The 18,829-nt window shown below is 42.2% G+C and overlaps 8 protein-coding genes across 10 annotated transcripts; 6 read left to right on the forward strand and 2 right to left on the reverse strand.

Moving 5' to 3' along the window:
- The first annotated feature begins 4 nt into the window (after nucleotides 1–4).
- Nucleotides 5–542, forward strand: LOC108088547. Its single transcript, XM_017186393.2, has 2 exons — nucleotides 5–122; nucleotides 191–542. The coding sequence occupies exons 1-2, from the start codon at nucleotides 74–76 to the stop codon at nucleotides 397–399; spliced, it is 258 nt and encodes an 85-aa protein (XP_017041882.1). The 5' UTR covers nucleotides 5–73; the 3' UTR covers nucleotides 400–542.
- A 156-nt stretch (nucleotides 543–698) lies between these two features.
- LOC108088545 (pterin-4-alpha-carbinolamine dehydratase) lies at nucleotides 699–1,831 on the forward strand. The gene is made up of 3 exons (XM_017186391.2): nucleotides 699–868; nucleotides 931–1,081; nucleotides 1,452–1,831. Exons 1-3 carry the CDS (start codon nucleotides 741–743, stop codon nucleotides 1,749–1,751), a joined length of 579 nt encoding a protein of 192 aa, XP_017041880.1. The 5' UTR covers nucleotides 699–740; the 3' UTR covers nucleotides 1,752–1,831.
- LOC108088544 (N-alpha-acetyltransferase 40) lies at nucleotides 1,766–2,542 on the reverse strand. Its single transcript, XM_017186390.2, has 2 exons — nucleotides 2,102–2,542; nucleotides 1,766–2,043 (listed from the first exon to the last, which is right to left on the reverse strand). Exons 1-2 carry the CDS (start codon nucleotides 2,470–2,472, stop codon nucleotides 1,806–1,808), a joined length of 609 nt encoding a protein of 202 aa, XP_017041879.1. The 5' UTR covers nucleotides 2,473–2,542; the 3' UTR covers nucleotides 1,766–1,805.
- A 286-nt stretch (nucleotides 2,543–2,828) lies between these two features.
- LOC108088453 lies at nucleotides 2,829–3,481 on the forward strand. Its single transcript, XM_017186233.2, has 2 exons — nucleotides 2,829–2,978; nucleotides 3,041–3,481. The coding sequence occupies exon 2, from the start codon at nucleotides 3,057–3,059 to the stop codon at nucleotides 3,414–3,416; it is 360 nt and encodes a 119-aa protein (XP_017041722.1). The 5' UTR covers nucleotides 2,829–2,978; nucleotides 3,041–3,056; the 3' UTR covers nucleotides 3,417–3,481.
- Nucleotides 3,482–3,623: 142 nt separating this feature from the next.
- On the forward strand, nucleotides 3,624–13,672 carry LOC108088448. Of its 2 annotated transcripts, none has more exons than XM_017186225.2 (9): nucleotides 3,624–3,731; nucleotides 4,634–4,904; nucleotides 5,157–5,352; nucleotides 5,417–5,810; nucleotides 5,943–6,948; nucleotides 7,324–7,577; nucleotides 7,642–8,360; nucleotides 8,441–8,606; nucleotides 8,956–13,672. In XM_017186225.2, the coding sequence occupies exons 2-9, from the start codon at nucleotides 4,799–4,801 to the stop codon at nucleotides 10,723–10,725; spliced, it is 4,611 nt and encodes a 1,536-aa protein (XP_017041714.1). In that variant the 5' UTR covers nucleotides 3,624–3,731; nucleotides 4,634–4,798; the 3' UTR covers nucleotides 10,726–13,672. The 2 variants fall into 2 exon arrangements, with proteins under 2 accessions (XP_017041714.1, XP_017041715.1); XM_017186226.2 differs by having other exon boundaries at nucleotides 3,636–3,731; nucleotides 4,639–4,904.
- On the reverse strand, nucleotides 13,492–15,023 carry LOC108088450 (dehydrogenase/reductase SDR family protein 7-like). Its single transcript, XM_017186229.2, has 5 exons — nucleotides 14,759–15,023; nucleotides 14,559–14,702; nucleotides 14,283–14,499; nucleotides 13,980–14,225; nucleotides 13,492–13,910 (listed from the first exon to the last, which is right to left on the reverse strand). Exons 1-5 carry the CDS (start codon nucleotides 14,918–14,920, stop codon nucleotides 13,699–13,701), a joined length of 981 nt encoding a protein of 326 aa, XP_017041718.1. The 5' UTR covers nucleotides 14,921–15,023; the 3' UTR covers nucleotides 13,492–13,698.
- A 202-nt stretch (nucleotides 15,024–15,225) lies between these two features.
- Nucleotides 15,226–16,360, forward strand: LOC108088451 (complex I intermediate-associated protein 30, mitochondrial). Its single transcript, XM_017186230.2, has 2 exons — nucleotides 15,226–15,787; nucleotides 15,864–16,360. The coding sequence occupies exons 1-2, from the start codon at nucleotides 15,314–15,316 to the stop codon at nucleotides 16,278–16,280; spliced, it is 891 nt and encodes a 296-aa protein (XP_017041719.1). The 5' UTR covers nucleotides 15,226–15,313; the 3' UTR covers nucleotides 16,281–16,360.
- Nucleotides 16,361–16,577: 217 nt separating this feature from the next.
- LOC108088452 (probable glucosamine 6-phosphate N-acetyltransferase) lies at nucleotides 16,578–18,778 on the forward strand. Of its 2 annotated transcripts, none has more exons than XM_017186232.2 (5): nucleotides 16,578–16,850; nucleotides 17,438–17,648; nucleotides 17,710–17,837; nucleotides 17,904–17,965; nucleotides 18,020–18,778. In XM_017186232.2, exons 1-5 carry the CDS (start codon nucleotides 16,848–16,850, stop codon nucleotides 18,261–18,263), a joined length of 648 nt encoding a protein of 215 aa, XP_017041721.1. In that variant the 5' UTR covers nucleotides 16,578–16,847; the 3' UTR covers nucleotides 18,264–18,778. The 2 variants fall into 2 exon arrangements, with proteins under 2 accessions (XP_017041721.1, XP_017041720.1); XM_017186231.1 differs by lacking the exon at nucleotides 16,578–16,850 and adding an exon at nucleotides 17,194–17,292.
- Nucleotides 18,779–18,829: the final 51 nt, after the last annotated feature.

Consider the following 18,829-nt stretch of genomic DNA (forward strand, 5'->3'; position numbering starts at 1 on the left):
AGCTTTGAAGGGCCTATAAAAGCAGTCAGGCTCGTTCTAAAAGTTACAGTTCGCATTGACAGAGAGAATCAGAATGAAGCTTATCCTGGTACTCATCATTTGCTGTTGCCTTTTTGGGTTTGGTAGGATACCCTTTAAAATTGAACAAGACTTTTCCGATTCTCAATTAATAATGTTAACTACTCTACAGCTTTGAGCAATCCGATTGTGGTGACCAAGCCACCATTTATTCGCAGTCGCTACAGTTTGCGCTGGCGGAAGACAACCACTGTGGTTCCGGAGGCAACCGCTGGACCGTTCGTTAATGCAGTCACCACCACAGAACATCCCAAATTGGACACCTCAACCGCCAATGGGGACTACGATTACGGGGAGTCCGAAAATGTTGTGCCCAAGTAACGATAAACCTATAACAATACCAATCTTAAGAATGCATATTAAAACTTATAAATAACCAGTTCGTCAGAACGGTATAAATTTACCTATAGTTTAAGATTGCAGATATTAATAAAAATATAACATATAAAATCATTTTGTGTAAAAAAAACCAGAGCAAGCATTGTTATAAAAATAAATTTAAATTTAAATTGTTTACGACCGTTATTTTTCATTTACACAAGTTGGCACTCCAGAATCAATAACACTATGTAAACTCAATGTTAATTTAACACGTAACATAAATCAGCTGTTTTTTGCCGACAACAATAACAAAAGCTAACAAACGAGTTTTTTAAACAAAAATGTTATTAACAATTAAATGCGCTCAGAATGTGATTAAGCCGAACTTTCAGAAAGTGGCCAATCTGCTTACCAATCGCTGTAAATCTGGTTTATCTCAGGGCAGTGCAACAACAGCAACGAGTGGCAGGTGGGTTGAAGAGAGAGGAGCAGAAATACCCACCGAAAACTGAGCTTTACTTTTTCGCGCAGCGGTTCGCAAATCTTAGTTCTGTATTCGCCAGCAACGAGAGAAGGAGCAAAAACAGCAACAGCAGCAACTGGTGGCAGCACAAATCTCCGGAGATTCTACGGCACCCAAAACTCGGGGGCTTCAATCACATCGAAAAAACGCAAAATGGTGGTAGGTACTAACAAAAAAGTGATTTACAGATCAAGGGCAATAGAAACTGAGCGAAACCGAGAGGTTTTCTTATCGCCTCGAATTTAAACCGAGCCTCCAAGGCCGCGTTAAGTCTTAAAGCAACTGTGTAATACCCTAATACGAAGCAGTACTTCAAATATGGTAAGGGACCTGTCAGGAACCTCATTACTTAGGTTCCCCAAAATGCAGCAAAGAAGCAGTTCCTATAAGTTGAACAGGTTTTACTACCAAACATATTGGATAAAAAAAGGAATATTAACTTCGAGAATTAAAATTAATATGCATGTTGATTTAGGTTATGGGTCAAATTCTAAAAAGCTCGTTTAACATACTTGTTGCATGTTTTCAGGTGCGACTAAACGAACAGGAGCGTGCTGAGAAGCTGCAACCTCTCCTTGATGCCGGTTGGACTTTGGTGGAGGGACGCGATGCCATCTTCAAGCAATACATTCTAAAGGACTTTAACCAGGCCTTCAGCTTCATGACGGGCGTGGCCCTTTTGGCCGAGAAGATCAACCACCATCCCGAGTGGTTCAACTGCTACAACAAGGTCGACGTCACTCTGTCCACTCACGATGTGGGCGGTCTCAGTTCGCAGGACATTCGCATGGCGAATCACTTGGAGACCACGGCCAATTTGTTGAAATAAAAGCATTGTTATACTATTTTCTATTATCTATAATATCTGGAATCCAATAAACACTTAGCCCAACATCGATTTGCTCAGGATTTGATAGTCTGCTTCTTCCAGGACATCTGGGGAGATCTCATCCTTTACGTATCCCAGTTGTTTGAAGAAGGAAATGGACGGTTCGTTGTTGTTCAGGACAGTTAACATAATCTTTTCTAAATGCCAATGACGAGCACAATGTTCCAGAATGCCCATAATAAATTTTCCGAGTCCTTTTCTTCGGTACTCCGCCGCCACTTGCATTTCGTAGCTGCGGACGGGATTCTAATCATTAAGTGACTTTAATATTAATCTTGTAGTATAATTACCAGTATAAAACACAATCCCCATGATCCATGTCAAAGCGAAACATTGTATAGGCCACGTTCTCTTTCTTATCGTTTTGAGCCACCAAATATCGCGCCCAGTTCTTATTCAAATCGGCGTTTTTAATCTTTGGCTGCCATCCCATCTTGAGTTCTTTATAGTAGGGTCCCACGTTGGTCTCTGCCAATTTAAAGGCCCATTTAAGCAACTTGGAATCCGCATCCGATTTTGTTTTGCATATTAGTTTAAATTCTTCTCCGCTGGAAGCCTTGAAGCTTTGGTAATTGAGAGTTTCCAATGGGTTTTTGGCCCTGGCAGCATTCTCCACCAATCTTTGCTTAGCTCCCTGACTTAGTTCGTCCTTATTTGCCATTTCAGTCGGTTTATGTGAATGAAAACATATAAAATATGTTCCCGCTTTTTTTTCCTTTCATAATACCGAGCATTTAAAAAGATGAAGCCTTTTTGGACTCGCCACCAGCTGGCCACACTGAGGTTGCCCGCCAATTTAATTTGGGGGAAAAATTATTCGTTTTAAAGCATTTTCCTTGTATTAAGACTCCTTACGCTGTTAAGTTGCTGTATGATAGAGCTCCCATAATTGCAGCCAGGAGTAATTGAAAACGGATGCCAATTCAAATTTAAACCTTGCCGAAAAGTTTTTGGTCACCCTACATGCAAACATCGGTATGTTTTTAGGTAGGTTTTTTGGGGGTAACCGTTAATGGCCACTTTAATATTTATCGTTTGTCTTATTTGTAAACAATTGCAGAAATTTGTTAAAACTAAATTATAAATATAGTCATAGACTGCCACAAAAGACCATCTTAAATTAAACTCCCCGTAGTGGTGTAGTGCAGTTTAATCTCCACACATTAGGTAACCATATTTTATTAAATTTATAATCAAAATGCTGACGTTACCAATTTTGTGAAATGCAGTTTTTTAGAAACACAAATGTTTAAAAAATCAAAGCCCAAAATTGAGCCTCCGCCAACGGCTCCAAGTATTGAAGAAATGCTTGCGGACATGGAAACTTTTGAAGTAAATCAACCCTCAGTAAACGGACCTACGGATTACACGGACTTGGAGCACGCTCTTCTCACGGAGCCGGAGAATCTTTCACTTTCAACTTGGTGGCAAGTTTTTGACGAATACGATCAGAAGGTCAAAAAATTAATAGCCACAGAGGAGACTCTAGAGACCCATAGAAATCAACTGAAAGAATGCTACGCCAAACTAGAAAAAAATGCAGGAAAACTGAGGGAGGGCATCAAAAAGCAACAGGCGTTGGCTAAAGAAGACCCTGAATGTTAACTTATAAAATTAATTTTAAATTTGTTGTAAAATATTCCATTTGATATAAAAAAAATTGGCCCGTATTATCTGCTTCCGTGTTTTTTGTCAAGCTTAAAAATTTAGCCCCACTGTAACATGGTGTGAGTCCAGAATAAAACTTCAGCTTAGAGATTAACAGTATTTGCTAAGTGTTCAGTATATTTCTCTGAGCCAGACATTTTAACGGTCAATTCGTCGTGCGGTCACACTGCTTGGTGGATGGTGGTCGAAAAAAAGTTGTTAAAAGCGCAGAAAAAACGAATAATAATGCAAGTGCTCCAGTGACTGTGAAAAGTAAGCAGATAAGGGAGTACTTAAATCAAAGTTAAACCACAAACATGCGAGCCCGAAAATTGCACAGAAATTGGAAATCCCAACGATTTAGGCCTGGATGATTGGGCAGAAGAACAGGTTTTAGGCCGTGGCAACAACGAAAAAAAAGAAAAAAAAAAACTTGCGACTGGCTTATACCATTTACGCCATTAACGGAGGTCGATTGTTTTGCGTATGTGTGCTTGCTGTTTTTGTCCGATATATTTGGCTATATTCCACAAATCCAATTAACACAAACTGAAAAAGAGTGCAACAATTCGTGGCTAATTGAATTTTACTTGTATTTTATTTTGGTTTTCGACCAGCGCAACAACAACAGCGAGCAGCGAGTAGAAAGAGAGAGAACAGAAAAGAGAGGGTGTTTTTGGCCCAAACCAAAGCTCGGTTAGAATACACACACAGGCAAACAAAAATTGAGCAAAAACAATAATTATCCAATTAAACAGTTGTCAAGCAATGCATTTAATTTCATTGGCCAATAAGGTCTCGCCTTAAACGTTAAAGACGTAAAGAGAGGCCAAATAGAGCGTCCAACTAACAGTATTTTTCACGGGCACACCAACACCAATTGTTCGTCAGTGTGTGCATGCGTTTGTGTGAAGTGCTAATGAGATGCTGTGACGCTCTTCTTGCCGTTTGTTGCTCTTGCCATTTATGCAAAAAGACGCAAAAAACAAATACATGTGTAAAAATTTTCGAGTTGAACAAAAGATTTTGCGTAAAAGGTGAAAGCCACTTGGTGATCCGCCGTATACGCAATGCAGTTTCTTTGTGCCCCGGACCGTTAATGCAATCATTTCGCGATCATAACCGTTCCCGTTCTCAATTCTCGGTTCTCCATTCTACATTCTTTATTCTTGCAGCGAAGATGTCACCGTTTGGAGCAATTTCCTCGCAGCGAGTCCCACAACAATAACAAACAAGAAGCGCCAATGATGTGATGCAGCAGCCAAGGTTGAGTTCGAAAAACACAACCTTCAAGTAGTCTAGGCCACCCACAAATCACCTGGAAACCCCGGATTAAATCCATGATGAGCTGGCTGCTGGGTCTCCTGGGGCTACAGGTCCTGTTCCTCTGGCTCCTGTTGCTGCCCGGCGAGATACTGGCCATTCCAACGCCGCTCAAGTTGCCAGGTAACTAAGATTTACAAAAAATGTTTTTTATCTTTAATGCATTGACTTCTTAAAAATATTTATTTGTATATTTTGTTGAATGACCATTGAACTTGTCTGTAATCCTCTCAAGCACTTGCTTTCTAGTACTTCCTCTATCTTCAATTTTTTTCTGAACACATCGTTAAGAGAAATTTCATCTTTTTATCGCTGCCGGCAGCTTTCTCCTTCATCTGCTTACCCCTAATACCTAACACCGCTCTCTTCTTTCAGGCTACACCCACAGGCTGACGCCCTACATCAAGCACTGGGAGGCGGCGAACTTCGATCGCGGTGTGCTGCAGGCAGCACAGGTCAGGCACCTGGAGCAGGCTCGCTTTCGGCGGAAGCGACAGGTGAGGACGGAGGACGCCACCACACCGAGTGGTCTGGCGCATACCATCCGCTTGAATTTCTCCGCCCACGACAGGTGAGTGCACTCGAGACACCCATCAATATAATCACTTAATCACCCTATGCCTCCGCACTCGCAGAGATTTTCGCCTGGTGCTGCGTCAACAGCCGCATTCGGTGTTCGCCCACGACGTGGAGATCGAAAATACTCTGGGTCCCATCGATTACGATGTCTCACGCATTTACACCGGAAGCCTGGAGGATGACGAGGCGGCCCATGTCCAGGCGATCCTCACCAGCGACAATCTGCTGGACGGGACGATAGAGACCCAGGCGGAGCACTATTACATCGAGCCGGCGCAACGATACTCCCAGCAGCTGGCCGAGAGCGGTGTCCACAGCATAGTGTATAAGTTAAGTGATGTAAATATGCAAAAGACGCAATTCACCGGAGGAGGATTAAACTCAGCAGCTCCTGCCAAAACGCATTGCGCCAGCGAAAAACTTAGGAAAAAGCGCTGGCTGCCAGAGGAGGTGAGTTTTTATAAATCTGTGTTTATTTAAAAAGCAAAAATTTATGTTGCTAGAACATTACAAATAAATAGTTTATAAGAAGTTAATTTTACCTTCATAATAATAATAATAATATATATTTAATCACTGCAGTTGGCCATGTCGGATGCTCCAGCGCCAACGTACAATCGCAATCCGCCCCTGCCGCTGGATTTGGAGGTGCCCTACAACGACGATTTCCGCGTCCTGGCCTCCGAGGAGGACAAGAGCGAGGAGTCGCCGAGAAAGTACCCGACCACATCCACAACCAGGAGCACTGTGCGCAGTACGGAGAGCTTTTTGGCTACGCTGGCTAAACCCACGTCGAATCGCAACATACTTGTAAATAACTACAATCCCTCCAATGTCGGCGAGGGAAGTCGCAGCTACAGCAACAGCAACAACAATGCCAACAGCAATAATAACAACAACAACAATAATAATAATAATAGTAATAACAATGTGCGGAAGTTGTACACCAAACACAAGAACATTATTGTGAGCACGTACAATCGACCCATCGAACCGGAATTCGGAACGCCCTACGAGGAACCGAATAACAATGGTACCCGCGACCTGCCTAGTAACTTCTTCAACGCCAATTGGACGACGCTCTTTCTAGGAAATAACAACAATGGCAATGACCGACCCAGCCACAAAACGCACGTGGAGATCATCACCAAAAACGGAGCCACAAAGAAGCCAAATATCATTGTTAACAACTACAATCCAGAGATAATATTCGCCCCCAATCCGCACAACCCTAGTTTTAACAGCATGTTGATGACGAATCTGCTGAGCGGAAGGGGCGGAGAGGATATCCATAGTTCTCCAAGACTGCTCTACGATCGCAAGACCACTTGCATGTTGTATCTGCAGGCGGATCACACGTTCTTCCAAAAAATGGGTTCGGATGAGGCGTCCATAGAGGCTATCACTCGACACGTTCAGCGGGCCAATACCATCTACCGGAATACTGACTTTAACAACGACGGCAAGCCGGATAACATCACCTTTATGATCAAGCGCATCAAGGTGCATAACATGAACGCAATGAAGGATCCCAGCTACCGATTCCCAGGCAATTATGGAGTCGAAAAGTTCTTGGAACTGTTTTCAGGTATGTTATAAGACGTAAAAACGTTAGGATTATCGAAACTCGGGTCTTTAGTTCTATTAGTCATTGGATGTTGAAATATACAAAAACTGACTTTCTCTTTTTATTTATGTTTGCCAATTAATTATCATTATCAGCATCAGTCTTGACACGTTTTCATTTTATCCAAAATGTGTTAACACAAATCAATCAGACCATTAAAAACAAGCCAAAGTTTAAATCAGATAAAGTAAAAATATGTAAACAAATCAATTAGATGCTTCTTAGGTCGACCACCCGTAAATACACAAATACATTTTGCATCATCTTTTTGTTCGACCTTATCTTTATTGATTTTTTAAAGCACATATACAATGTATTTATTTATTTATTTAACAGAGGAGGACTATGATGCCTTTTGCTTGGCGTACATGTTCACCTATCGTGATTTCGAAATGGGAACTTTGGGATTGGCTTGGACTGGTGATCTTAAGAATGCTGGCGGAGTGTGCGAAAAGAATGGGCATTACAGGGGTTCTCTGAAGTCCCTAAACACGGGTATAGTCACTCTGTTGAACTACGGAAAGCATGTTCCACCTGCAGTCTCCCACGTGACACTGGCACACGAAATCGGCCATAATTTCGGATCACCGGTAAGAAATATAAAATGATAACTAAATACACAACAATTTAATGACAATACGTTCACCATTTCAGCACGACCCGGAGCAATGTACTCCTGGCGGCGAGGATGGCAACTTTATCATGTTCGCCCGCGCCACTTCGGGTGATAAGAAGAACAACAACAAATTCAGCACCTGTTCGCTAAAATCAATAGAGCCCGTGCTAAATGCCAAGGCACGTTCCATGAAGGGATGTTTTACGGAGCCGCAGTCCTCAATTTGTGGCAACGGTGTAGTGGAGCCGGGCGAGCAGTGCGACTGCGGTTGGGAGGAGGACTGCAAGGACTCATGCTGTTTTCCCATGTCAAGGCAACCGCGTCTGGACGAAACCCCCTGCACCCTAACACCCCACGCCCGCTGCAGTCCTTCGCAAGGACCCTGTTGCACCACCGACTGCAAACTGAAGTTTGGCGATAAATGTCGGGATGATAACGGCTGCAGGGATCCCTCGTTCTGCGATGGACGCGTGCCCCAGTGTCCTCCGTCGGTAAACAAACCCAACAAGACCATCTGCAACAAGGAGTTCGTCTGCTACATGGGCGACTGCACGGGCAGTATTTGTTTGGCCTATGGTCTGGAATCGTGTCAGTGTATTCCGGGACCCCAGGACGACCGAATCAAGTCCTGTGAGCTGTGCTGCAAACTGCCAGGGGAGGATAGTCCCTGCCGAAGTTCCTTCGAGTGGAATGAGGCTCCCTTCGATGTGCCCGACATGTACTCAAAGCCGGGAACACCTTGCAATGACTATAATGGGTTAGTATTTACCTAAGTGAAAGAAGGTTTTTCGTTTCAACATTCTTATATATACTCATAATGAATTTTCCCTTCTTTAGATACTGTGATGTATTTCAAAAGTGCAGAGAGGTGGATCCGTCCGGTCCACTGGCGACTTTGCGAAAGCTTCTGCTTTCCGAGGAGAGCATAGCCAGCTTTAAGAAGTGGATGCAGCACAACTGGTACACCGTTGCTTTAGCTGCCGTTGGCGTTATCCTGCTCCTGGTAAGTTCGACCACTAGAAATTCGAAAGATATTTTTAAATTCAATACTAAATATTCTTTGGTTTGGAAAGTTAATGAAACTGGTCACGCAAATGTTAAGGGATCAGGTCGAGGCCAAAGCGCAAGCTGAGGTCCAGACCTTGGGTGAGCGCTCAGATTTCCAGTGCCCGAAAATAATCCAGTAGAATAATGGATAACACTCATCTAGCAGTTGCCTTAGTGGCTATTTCGAGGGCAATTTTAGACTAGATGTCATTCAAACATTTACCTCTGTCCTTTTCCTTATTTTATAAGACTTTTAAACATCCTTTATTTGAACTTACATCTGAATTCTTATTTATTTCCCACAGGCGCTGAGCACAAAACTCCTGGCGAAACGCTCGAATCTGAAGCTTAAGTCCGTGACCATCATTCATAGTGCCACCACGGAAACAGTGCGTCTGCCGGAAAACAACAACGGCGTGATAGTGCACACAGCCGTAAGAACCAAGGTACCATTCAAAAAGAAGGTTCGTGGCGAGAGAAGCAAAAAGCCAGGAACAGGAGCAGTAGCCGGAGCAGGAGTAACAACCACCGGTGCAGTTGCCTCTCGAAGTGCAGCCAAAAGCAGTGCCAACCAAGAGCAAAAGAAGAGCACCAGAGGGCAAGGGATGGCCAAGAAGAAATCCCTCGAGGAAGAGCCCAAGAAATCCAACAAAAAACTGGGTAAGCACATGAAGGAGATCATTGACTATTCGCATCGCAACAACAACGGGGACGATGCCTCCAATCTGTCCACCACCAACAATCATACGAACACCTTTGGCAAGGTGCAAAAGTGGCTTTTGGAATCGCCCATTGTGGCGCAACCTTTGTCCCACATCGAACACAGTTCCAGGGTTCGCAAGGTGATGAGTAAATCACAATCTACGCCAGAACGTCTGGTGCAAAAGACACCCCAGAAGACCAAGTCCATGGGTAATCTGTCCAATGAGAAGGTCAAACTGCAGGTGGTCTACAAGCCGCCCTTCAAGTTCTCGCTGAGATTGTCCAAGAAACCCAAAGTCAAAACTCACGTTGTGGGAGCAGGTGGAAGGCCAAAGAGAAGCCAGAAGACTAGCAATCGAACTGCAGGACAGTCCACATCGAAGGATGTATCCACACGCGCCAAGAGGAGTGCCCTGTTGCTCTGCAATGAAGCGGAGGATGATAACCAGATACTTACCCTCAACGAACCGAACTACGAGACCTTAAAGCCACCAACACCGCCACGTTCCATGGAGCACTGCTACGAGAATGTGGATATGCAGGCGGAGGCCTGCAGTTCAAAGCCCAGCAGCAGTAGCAAGGTTGCTCCCAGCTCGCAGAACAGGGCCAGCTTGGAGGTAGCTCCTCAGCAGGCACCCGTTCCAGCCCAGAGGAACTCCTATCGCAGGTCCAACTCCCTCTCCACCCACAATCCCTTCGCGGCAGCTCCACGCCGGAGCAGCAGCAAGGCCAGTGGATCGGTGAACCTCACGCGAAACTTTGGCAGTACTCAGAATTTGATTAATCTCAGTCAGAATCTGGCGAAAACCAAGAAACGCAGCAGCCTGAACCTAAAGGCCAGCGGTAGTGGCGCAACCAGAAGTGGGAAGGATCCGCCAACAATGGCAGTTTCCTCGCCACAAAGACGTTCCTCATCGAATGCCAATCTTCGCAAGGATAGCAGCGTGTCCTCCACAAAGGCTGTTCCGGTTCCACCGACCAGGAATTCGAGGAATAGCTTCAGCAACATTCCAAGGGCCAGTTTGGGAGGAGGAAACAGCAACTCCAACTCCACAAGCAATGGGGTGCCGCCCAATTTCTCACGTCAATCTTCCAGCAGCACGGCCACCAGCAGCTCCTCTGTCGCTCCAGGATTGATAAGCGGAGCGGCGTTGCAGCAATCCGCATCCACCAGCGCCATGCAGCGTCAACCACCCTCGCAGCCCATGAGGAGAAGCCTCCACAACTTCAGGACACGCTCCACAGGCACCGGAGCGGCAGCAGCAGCAACTGGAAAACCAGGAGCCACAGCTACAGCAACGACAACCGAGAACAATGAGCTGCCCTCCGATCTTGAGGTAGTCATATCCGATGTGGAGAACCTCGTTAGCTAAGGGCAGCTATCCCGTTCCAGTTTCCAAAACCAACCAAGTGAAAGTGATAAGTCTTAATGTTAGTTATACAAATTGTCGCATAGGTTTACTTGCATAACATATATATATATTTGTACATACATTATATATATGTGTACTTTACACTGCCTTAAACTTGCCGTTTCTGCTGAATATGTGAAATACCACGCCCACTCACACGAACAGACATTCAACCGCATTCCACACGCCCATAAATCCCCCGACCAAGGCTCGCCCCGCCACCTTGAATGCACCACCACCCGCGCAGCCACCCAACCAATCACCCACTGATGCCACCGCAGTCCAAACCGCCAGCCGCACTCACCGCACTTTGTACCTTCTACTGTTTACTGTTTGTATTGTATTGTGTAAACTGAAACTTTAGCTATCTTACTAGTTCCGGTTTCCACATTTGATTCAATTTCGCCAAGTTAATATTTCTTAATTACGATTTGCGTAGACTTAAATAAACTAAAGACGTAAATAAGGCCAATACAACTTAATTTCTCGCAAGCAAGCCTTGGTCTATAAGAGATATTAAAATGGAGAATTTGATCAAAAGTTAATACCGAAAAAAAAGTATGGGCAGCTATTCTATTTCGGTTTCGTAAGAAAAACTAAATGAGCTTTACTTTAAAATATATGGATCTCTCATTGGATTACAAAGTAAAAATTGTATTCCCAGAAACATAAACAAAACCGGAATCGAATAGCTCTCCATATTTTTAATACCTATGTTTGCCGTAACTTGGCCTATACTTCTTGTTATTTTCAAAGCAGTATTACTGAAATTGTTATGTACCTACTATATACTTAAATGCTTAGTTTTCCTGCTCTCAAAATTTCGAACAACGATCACTACTCATCCGAACTACGACGAACACACAGAACAATACAAGGTGCTATTTTAGTAACGAACTAAAACGATAAAAAATATTAGCCGAGAACATTTCAAAAATCCTTTGCATATTTTCTCAAGATCAAAACTAAGATAAGAAAGGAATAGAGGAAGTTTGAAGATGGTGTAGCCCAAGAAGTAGTATATAGAATAAAAGGGGAGCCGGGGAAAGTTGCAAATAGATGTACGGAATAGATACAAAGATAACCAACGATACTGTCAATGAATCAAAAGCATCATGCATCGAAAGTAGTTTTTAGATAATGCCCAGCAAAGCCACATAGAAAGTTAGCCAACCGAACATTACCATTAATCCACCCGATCCTCTTAACCGCCGGCACCTGAAAACACGCATCGATCCCATAGCAACACTTGCAATTCCCAGGCCTGTAGTGTACATAGAATATCGAATGGACATAGTTTTTATATGCAATACCGAGTTAGAGCAATGAGAACAAACAATAATGACACACCTTACGATATTCATAAATACTTAGGATATAGGACCACATTCCGTATCAAATCACAGAGCAGCGGCTTTCGAGTTACACACTAACACCCCAAAAATAACGATCTTTAGGCTAAGGATAACGATTGATATTTGTAGCTATATGAATGTGTAGGAAATCAAAGGCGTATCAAAAATATATACATACATCCATATGGGGCGTGCAATAACCATTGCAACTTTACGAGCATTTGGGTATATTTTTGTGGAATATACAAGATACAAGATAGAAGACATAAGCTCAGCTCAAGAAACCGACAACCGACCCAAAATATCGAATATAGACAGACAGACAGTTAACGCGTTGGCCAGTAATGAAACGGAGAACGAAAATAGTTAAACGAGTACGCGACAATCGCTTTGAAATGCTTAACATAAAACAAAAAACAAATATTGATAGTCCCGAAAAAAGAATTAAAGTTTAGTTTCAACATTGTCTTGACTTCATATTTCAATATGGAACTATACAAAATAATGGCAGGCAAGAGTGTTGAAATTTACCAAAAACAAATTATAGCGCTAGGAAACATCAAAAATACACCGGAATGGAAGTTTGTGTATCTAATAGATTTTAAAGTGTGCAAATTAAATTTTCCAAAAGATTTTTTAAATACTTTTGCTCAAATTGGATAACAAAATTCAAAGGACATTTATTCCCATCCAGTGTATTTCTAAACGTCAAATTTTATGGCCCAGTGTAATTAAAAAGATGAAAAAGATAACATTTTGAGTAATGCCAATGTTTGTGTACTGTATATAATTAAAAGCAAATGAATATTAAGTAAGCGGATGGAAAAGAGTATTTTGAGCGTGACAAAAAGACTATTTAGCGCGAAATGAACAATTTTTGTGTATTGTACATAAGAAACCGATTGATTTTAATCTAAATATACATAAATATTAATGTAATTGTAAAACTGCAAACGATTTTTAAATCTGTATGTGTATTGTGTACCTCAATTGTAATTAATTTTTTATACTTTTCACGAGATGGATTATTGCTATTTTTATAATTTAGCTAAATGAATTATAACACGTTTGTACGTCTCCTGACCCCCACGAAACCATCTCCTATTCCTAGTTAATGGCCAGTCTTAAATGTTGTCCAAGCCCGCATCACCAATCCAACAACCTACATAAATACATATGTAATTTTGTCAATTAAGAGCGCGTAAATGTCTTTAAGAAGTCGGAAGAAAAAACGAAACGAATTGATGTGGGACAAACAAAACAAAAACCGAAGAGCAAAGAAGTGAATACTAGCATTTTACGATAAATATTTTTAAAAACGATTCAAAACAATAATTAACGTATTATCATTAGCGAACAAAAAGCACATGTGTGACAATTCAGTTGTACTTTATGTTACAATTACTACAATACTTTATTTATTAATCTTATTGTTAGGAAATAACACGAGTGTAACTAATTTTTAACCCGAACACACACACATATGCGATATTTTATAATTTCCTCATTTAAGGCAAAATTCTATTAACAATAAAAACGAAACTAATACTTAAGAACATCGACTTAACATTTACTAAACTTAAGAGGACTTCTTTTCTGCATTCTCCAGCTTTAAGGCGCGCTTGGCCATGATCCAAAAGTATAGATTTGGGCAAAGATGGCGAAGATAATAGGCAATCTTGGCCTGAACATCGCTCACAATAATGTCGGGTTCTTTGCGGAGAATGCATTGGAGAATTCGTTCTGCTAGTTTATCGGGCGACATTCCTTTGGCGGTTGTTTCGTCCATTTCTGAAGCGTGAAAAAGGAAAAGGTTTTGTATTTAAGTGCAAAACAGAAAAGAACCCCATATTTTCTTACTGCCATAGCTGCTTCCGGATCCTGTCAAAGCGTTGAGTGACAGTTGAGTGCGTATATAACCAGGACTCACGCAGGACACGTTTATGTTCTTGTTGGCCACCTCCGCTCGAAGGGAATCGGCAAAGGCTTGCATGGCATGTTTCGATGCAGAATAAGCGGCTCTCTGGGGAATGGCGAATTTACCCTGAACCGAGCTAATGAAACAAATGTGACCACTTCCACGTTTTACCATGGAAGGAAGGAGAGCTAGAAAAATAATCAATTTAGTAAACAATCTATTCAAACGTTGCTTAATCTTTAAACCTTTAGTTAGGGCCACGCTGCCAAAATAGTTGACCACCATTACTTTGAGATCCACATCCACGGCTGTTGATGCCACATCTGCGCGGACACTGATTCCGCCGTTGTTAATTAGTATATCCACCTGATTATACACTGCCAAGACCCGGGTTACAAATTCAGGAATTGAATTTAATTCAGCCAGATCGAGGGCGAGCACAGTAGGAGGATAAGCTGGGTCCTAGAAGAAACCGTTTTTAAATTTAATAAGTAATTAAAAACTGTTGGGCTGGACATTACCACATCCAGTGCGAGTAGGTCCTTTTTCACCCGCTCCAGCTCCTGAGTTCGGCGTGCTGCCAAAATAACCTTGCAGCCTGCCCGGTAGAAAACATGGGCAAGGGATTCACCCAATCCTGAACTTGCGCCCGTGATAAGCACCACCTTTAATTCGTTTACATAATTAACCGGCTAATCAGTTATTGAGGGTTATTTATTACCTTGCCGGGCAATTGATTGCGGTATTTTTTAGCCCGGAATCGCTGCCAAATGTTAATTAGAGCCAATGGCAGGGCAACCGGCATCAGGATTGTTCCCAGCACCCAGTAAAGGACATTCCAGTCGCTGCTGGGAGCACATTTGTCCAGGTCCTGCACTTTCATTTTTTCAATGTGGAGCGAATTAAACCTTTGAACTCGTATTTTCAGATGCAAAATGATTGGCAACGAAAACAAAACCTAACCTGCCATTCACTTGAAATGGAGAGCAGTGAAGCTCTGGTAGGTTCACAACCTGAGCTAAGAATTCAAACACAATGTTCATTGATATTAATGCATAGCAATACAAAAACAACCATTTTTTTTATTTTTATAAATACTTATTTTAAATTTAATACATTTAAATGTTTAATGAGCTTTTTATCCAATCACTTCTGTATTGTACAGCTGTACACTTCTAAGTGAATGGCAAATAATAACAGCTGATTCTTGTTACGTTATTTTGTTGACAACACACTTAGTGCAATTATATTTTATGGAAATTAAGCCAATGTCGCAATGAATAATCTCCTGCGACAGGGACATCGACTGGGCTGCTGCCTGCCGGCTGTCCAACAGCAAATCCACACCACCGCTGTGCACAGGACTTTCTGGGAGCGGGAAAAGAAATCCGGCTATAAGACCAAATTGCCGGAACCGTCTAAAAAGCAGCTTATCATAGACGGATTGAAGGAACTGAAGGAGGAGATGAAGCTGTGGCGTCAGGAGGTTAAAGAACAACTCGAAAGTGACCCGATCCTGGTCTTTCGGCCTGGCGAAACAGATGTGGTGTTCGATTTCAAGGCGCCTGATGTGTTGGACAAGTGGACGGTGACCACCGATGCGGATCATGGGGAGGGAAAAAGTACTGCCACTCTAGAGTTAAGTGCAGCCGGAGCGGGACTCTTCCATGGAGAAGTTAACTCAGATCACACCAAGGATGGGATCATTAAGAGAACAGGATATGCTAATATACGCACAAAGCGAGTGCGGGTGGGTTATCTATTTGTGTTTCCTTTTATAATTACTTAATACTTACATACTTACTTACTTACATATCCTTTCATAGAAATCGTTTAAACGAGAGTCCACCTACGATTGGACACAATACAACATGCTGATCATGAAGGTGCGAGGTGATGGACGCAGCTACCTGATTAATCTGCACACCGAGGGGTATTTCGATCTGATGTGGAACGATATTTATCACTATGTTTTATATACCCGTGGAGGTCCCCATTGGCAGATAGCGAAGATTCCCTTCTCCAAGTTCTTTCTGTCTTCGAAAGGACGTGTTCAGGATCGTCAAGGAGCCATACCTCTGAACAAGATCACCCACTTTGGATTCTCAGTGGCAGCCAAGAAGGGAATGGATGGTCCGTTTGGCCTTGAAATTGACTATGTAGGTCTGGAGTACGATCCCAGTCATCGCGAAGAATTCGCCTACGAAATGTACCAGACACCGAAATACATTGTGGCCACGTAACGTTATGTGACGTTACAGCAATGTTATTTAATTGTAAAAAAAGTTTGAAAAACAGTAAAAATGGCTTTAAAAAAATTTAATTATTTCCTGGTTGTTGCTTTTATGTTTCATTTGAATGTTCATGTCTCAACTAGCCTATTTGACTATATGGACTAATAATACATTTATTTTTATGTATTTAATTCCTGGTTTTCTAAAAGACAGTAAATACTGTACACAGCTGATTTCCCTCTCTTTTGGTTTCTCTCTACCAATCTTTCTTTGCACCACCTTTCTCTTTGTAATCAGCTGTTCAAATGTTTACATTCATTGTCGAATATTCACGGTCATTTTTGCATTAAAGCTGCAGTTTTTATTTCTTTTGCAGAGGTATTTGAGCCTCTCCACGACTGCCAATTAGCGCTCGGCTTTCTGTATTTTGTGTTAATTGTGCGGCTTGTGTTTTTCACTCAGTCTGCTCCGAAACTTCGGCCGATAAAAGCAACCAGAAAACTTCCGCTTGAGATTTCTAGTTTTGTCGCGAGAAGTAAAGTGCTTCGTTATCATTATCTGACATTAGATAAAATCATGGTAAGTGGTTCATAAGTAGTGAAAACAACAAACTGAAATGGCCAGCAGGAAAGAAATTTCTTTAAAAAGCTACAAAAAACGTGACCATGTGGCAGTTCAGTCACCGCGACCTTGGGCACACGCTACTTGTTTTAATCCTGGCCATAACCACAACAAACTAAATCAATACTAAGCGGCTGTCTTACGCACTTTACCGGTTTGCTTGTACTATTTAATTTATGCGCCAAAAATAGAAAATAAATGATATTGAATGCGGCAAAACCAGTTGGCGACCATCGAATCGAAAGTATTGGGTGCAAGAAACCAGTTCTTAACACCATTCCTGTTATCTCGACTTCGACTCCACCTTTTTACCTGTTGGCTGAATTTTACCTTCAGTTTTTCCTCCATCAGCGTCACTTGCTGACGTGTGTAAACTACCGCAAAAATGGTGCAATTTAAGGTAGTCGCAATCTTCAAAACTAAGCAAATAGCAAGCCTGCATAATCAATAAATTCACTAAGATTGAAAACCGCTAGATTTTCTTATCTTATCTCTTACAATATGAACTTTTTGATCTGTTATACTATATCCGAACCCTTTAACAGGAGGAGACGTATCTGTACGATCCCAATTTGCTGATAAAGCTGGACTTCCATCGCAGCCCTGCCAAGTTTAAACCCTTTATATCGGCGGCTAACCCCGGCGAGCCCTGGATGAAAGTGCGACCTCTAAAGGATACCGACTACGATCGTGGATTCTTGCAGTTGCTTTCCCAACTCACCCACGTGGGCAATGTGAATCGCACGCAGTTTTTGAGTAAGCTCAGAATCTCTGTTTTAAACCGAATTAAATTTAAACCACATAAATTCCTTTTTAGCTCGATTCTCCCAGATGAAAGCCAGCGGAGATTACTTTGTAACAGTAATTGAGGACACTCGCAAGAATGAAATTATTGGAGCAGCATCCTTGGTGATCGAGCGCAAGTTTATCCATAATTGTGCTGTGGTGAGTAAAAAGATGTCTTTGTACAAGGAACCACTTTAATTTTTCCAATAATTCTTGATCCTTTAGCGTGGTCGTTTGGAGGATGTGGTTGTAAATGATACATATCGTGGCAAGCAATTGGGAAAACTGTAAGAAGTATAATTAAATATAAAGAGTCCCTAAGCCAATGCTATATCCACCAGGATCGTGGTCACCGTTTCCCTGCTGGCCGAGGAGCTGGGCTGCTACAAAATGTCACTGGACTGCAAGGACAAGTTGATCAAGTTCTACGAGTCACTGGGCTACGTTGCCATTCCCGGAAACTCGAACTCCATGACGATTCGTTATGATGAGGGACCAACGCTCAAGCGAAATGCCACTGCTGCCGGCTCCAGTGGAACAGTGGGCGACTCCTGCCAAACTGTGAGCCTCGATTTTGCCTCTTGACAATTAGCCGCCAACGCTGCTCCAAAATCCAAGCTTTGAATGGGAGTACACAACCCCTCAAAGTTACAATTGCGCGAAGCGCAATGCAAAAAAAAAACTGAAAATTGGATTCTACATAAAAAAATTATGCTTTGCATTGCCAAAATTCCATTGCGCTGAGGGCATGATGGATATTTGGACAGCGCTGGCAGGCGGTGGTGTCCTTGTGGGACCGTGATTTCCACCCACCCGCGAGGACATACAATTAGTTATTTAGTTAAAGGCAACAGCAACAAATGCTGCTCTTTGTTTTTAATCCCTACAGAACTCTCAATTTTATAACTTTTTCTCCCCTTTCTGCTACTGAATGTGCGGCTCAACTCTCAACGTAAAGGTAGTAGTAATATTACCTTTTAAGAGCACCTTCATCAAGTAGCCTAATGTTTGATTGACCCTCATAATTACACTGTTCATAATTACATACGAATCTGACAAAAGCACTAAAGAATGTTCGAATAAACTGATTAAAAAAAAGAGATATTTACATTTATATGTATTCTTTAAATTATGGAAACCTCTAGATTAAC

The sequence above is a fragment of the Drosophila ficusphila genome, unplaced genomic scaffold, assembly GCF_018152265.1.
Source record: "Drosophila ficusphila isolate 14025-0441.05 unplaced genomic scaffold, ASM1815226v1 contig_791, whole genome shotgun sequence".
NCBI lineage: Eukaryota > Metazoa > Arthropoda > Insecta > Diptera > Drosophilidae > Drosophila > Drosophila ficusphila.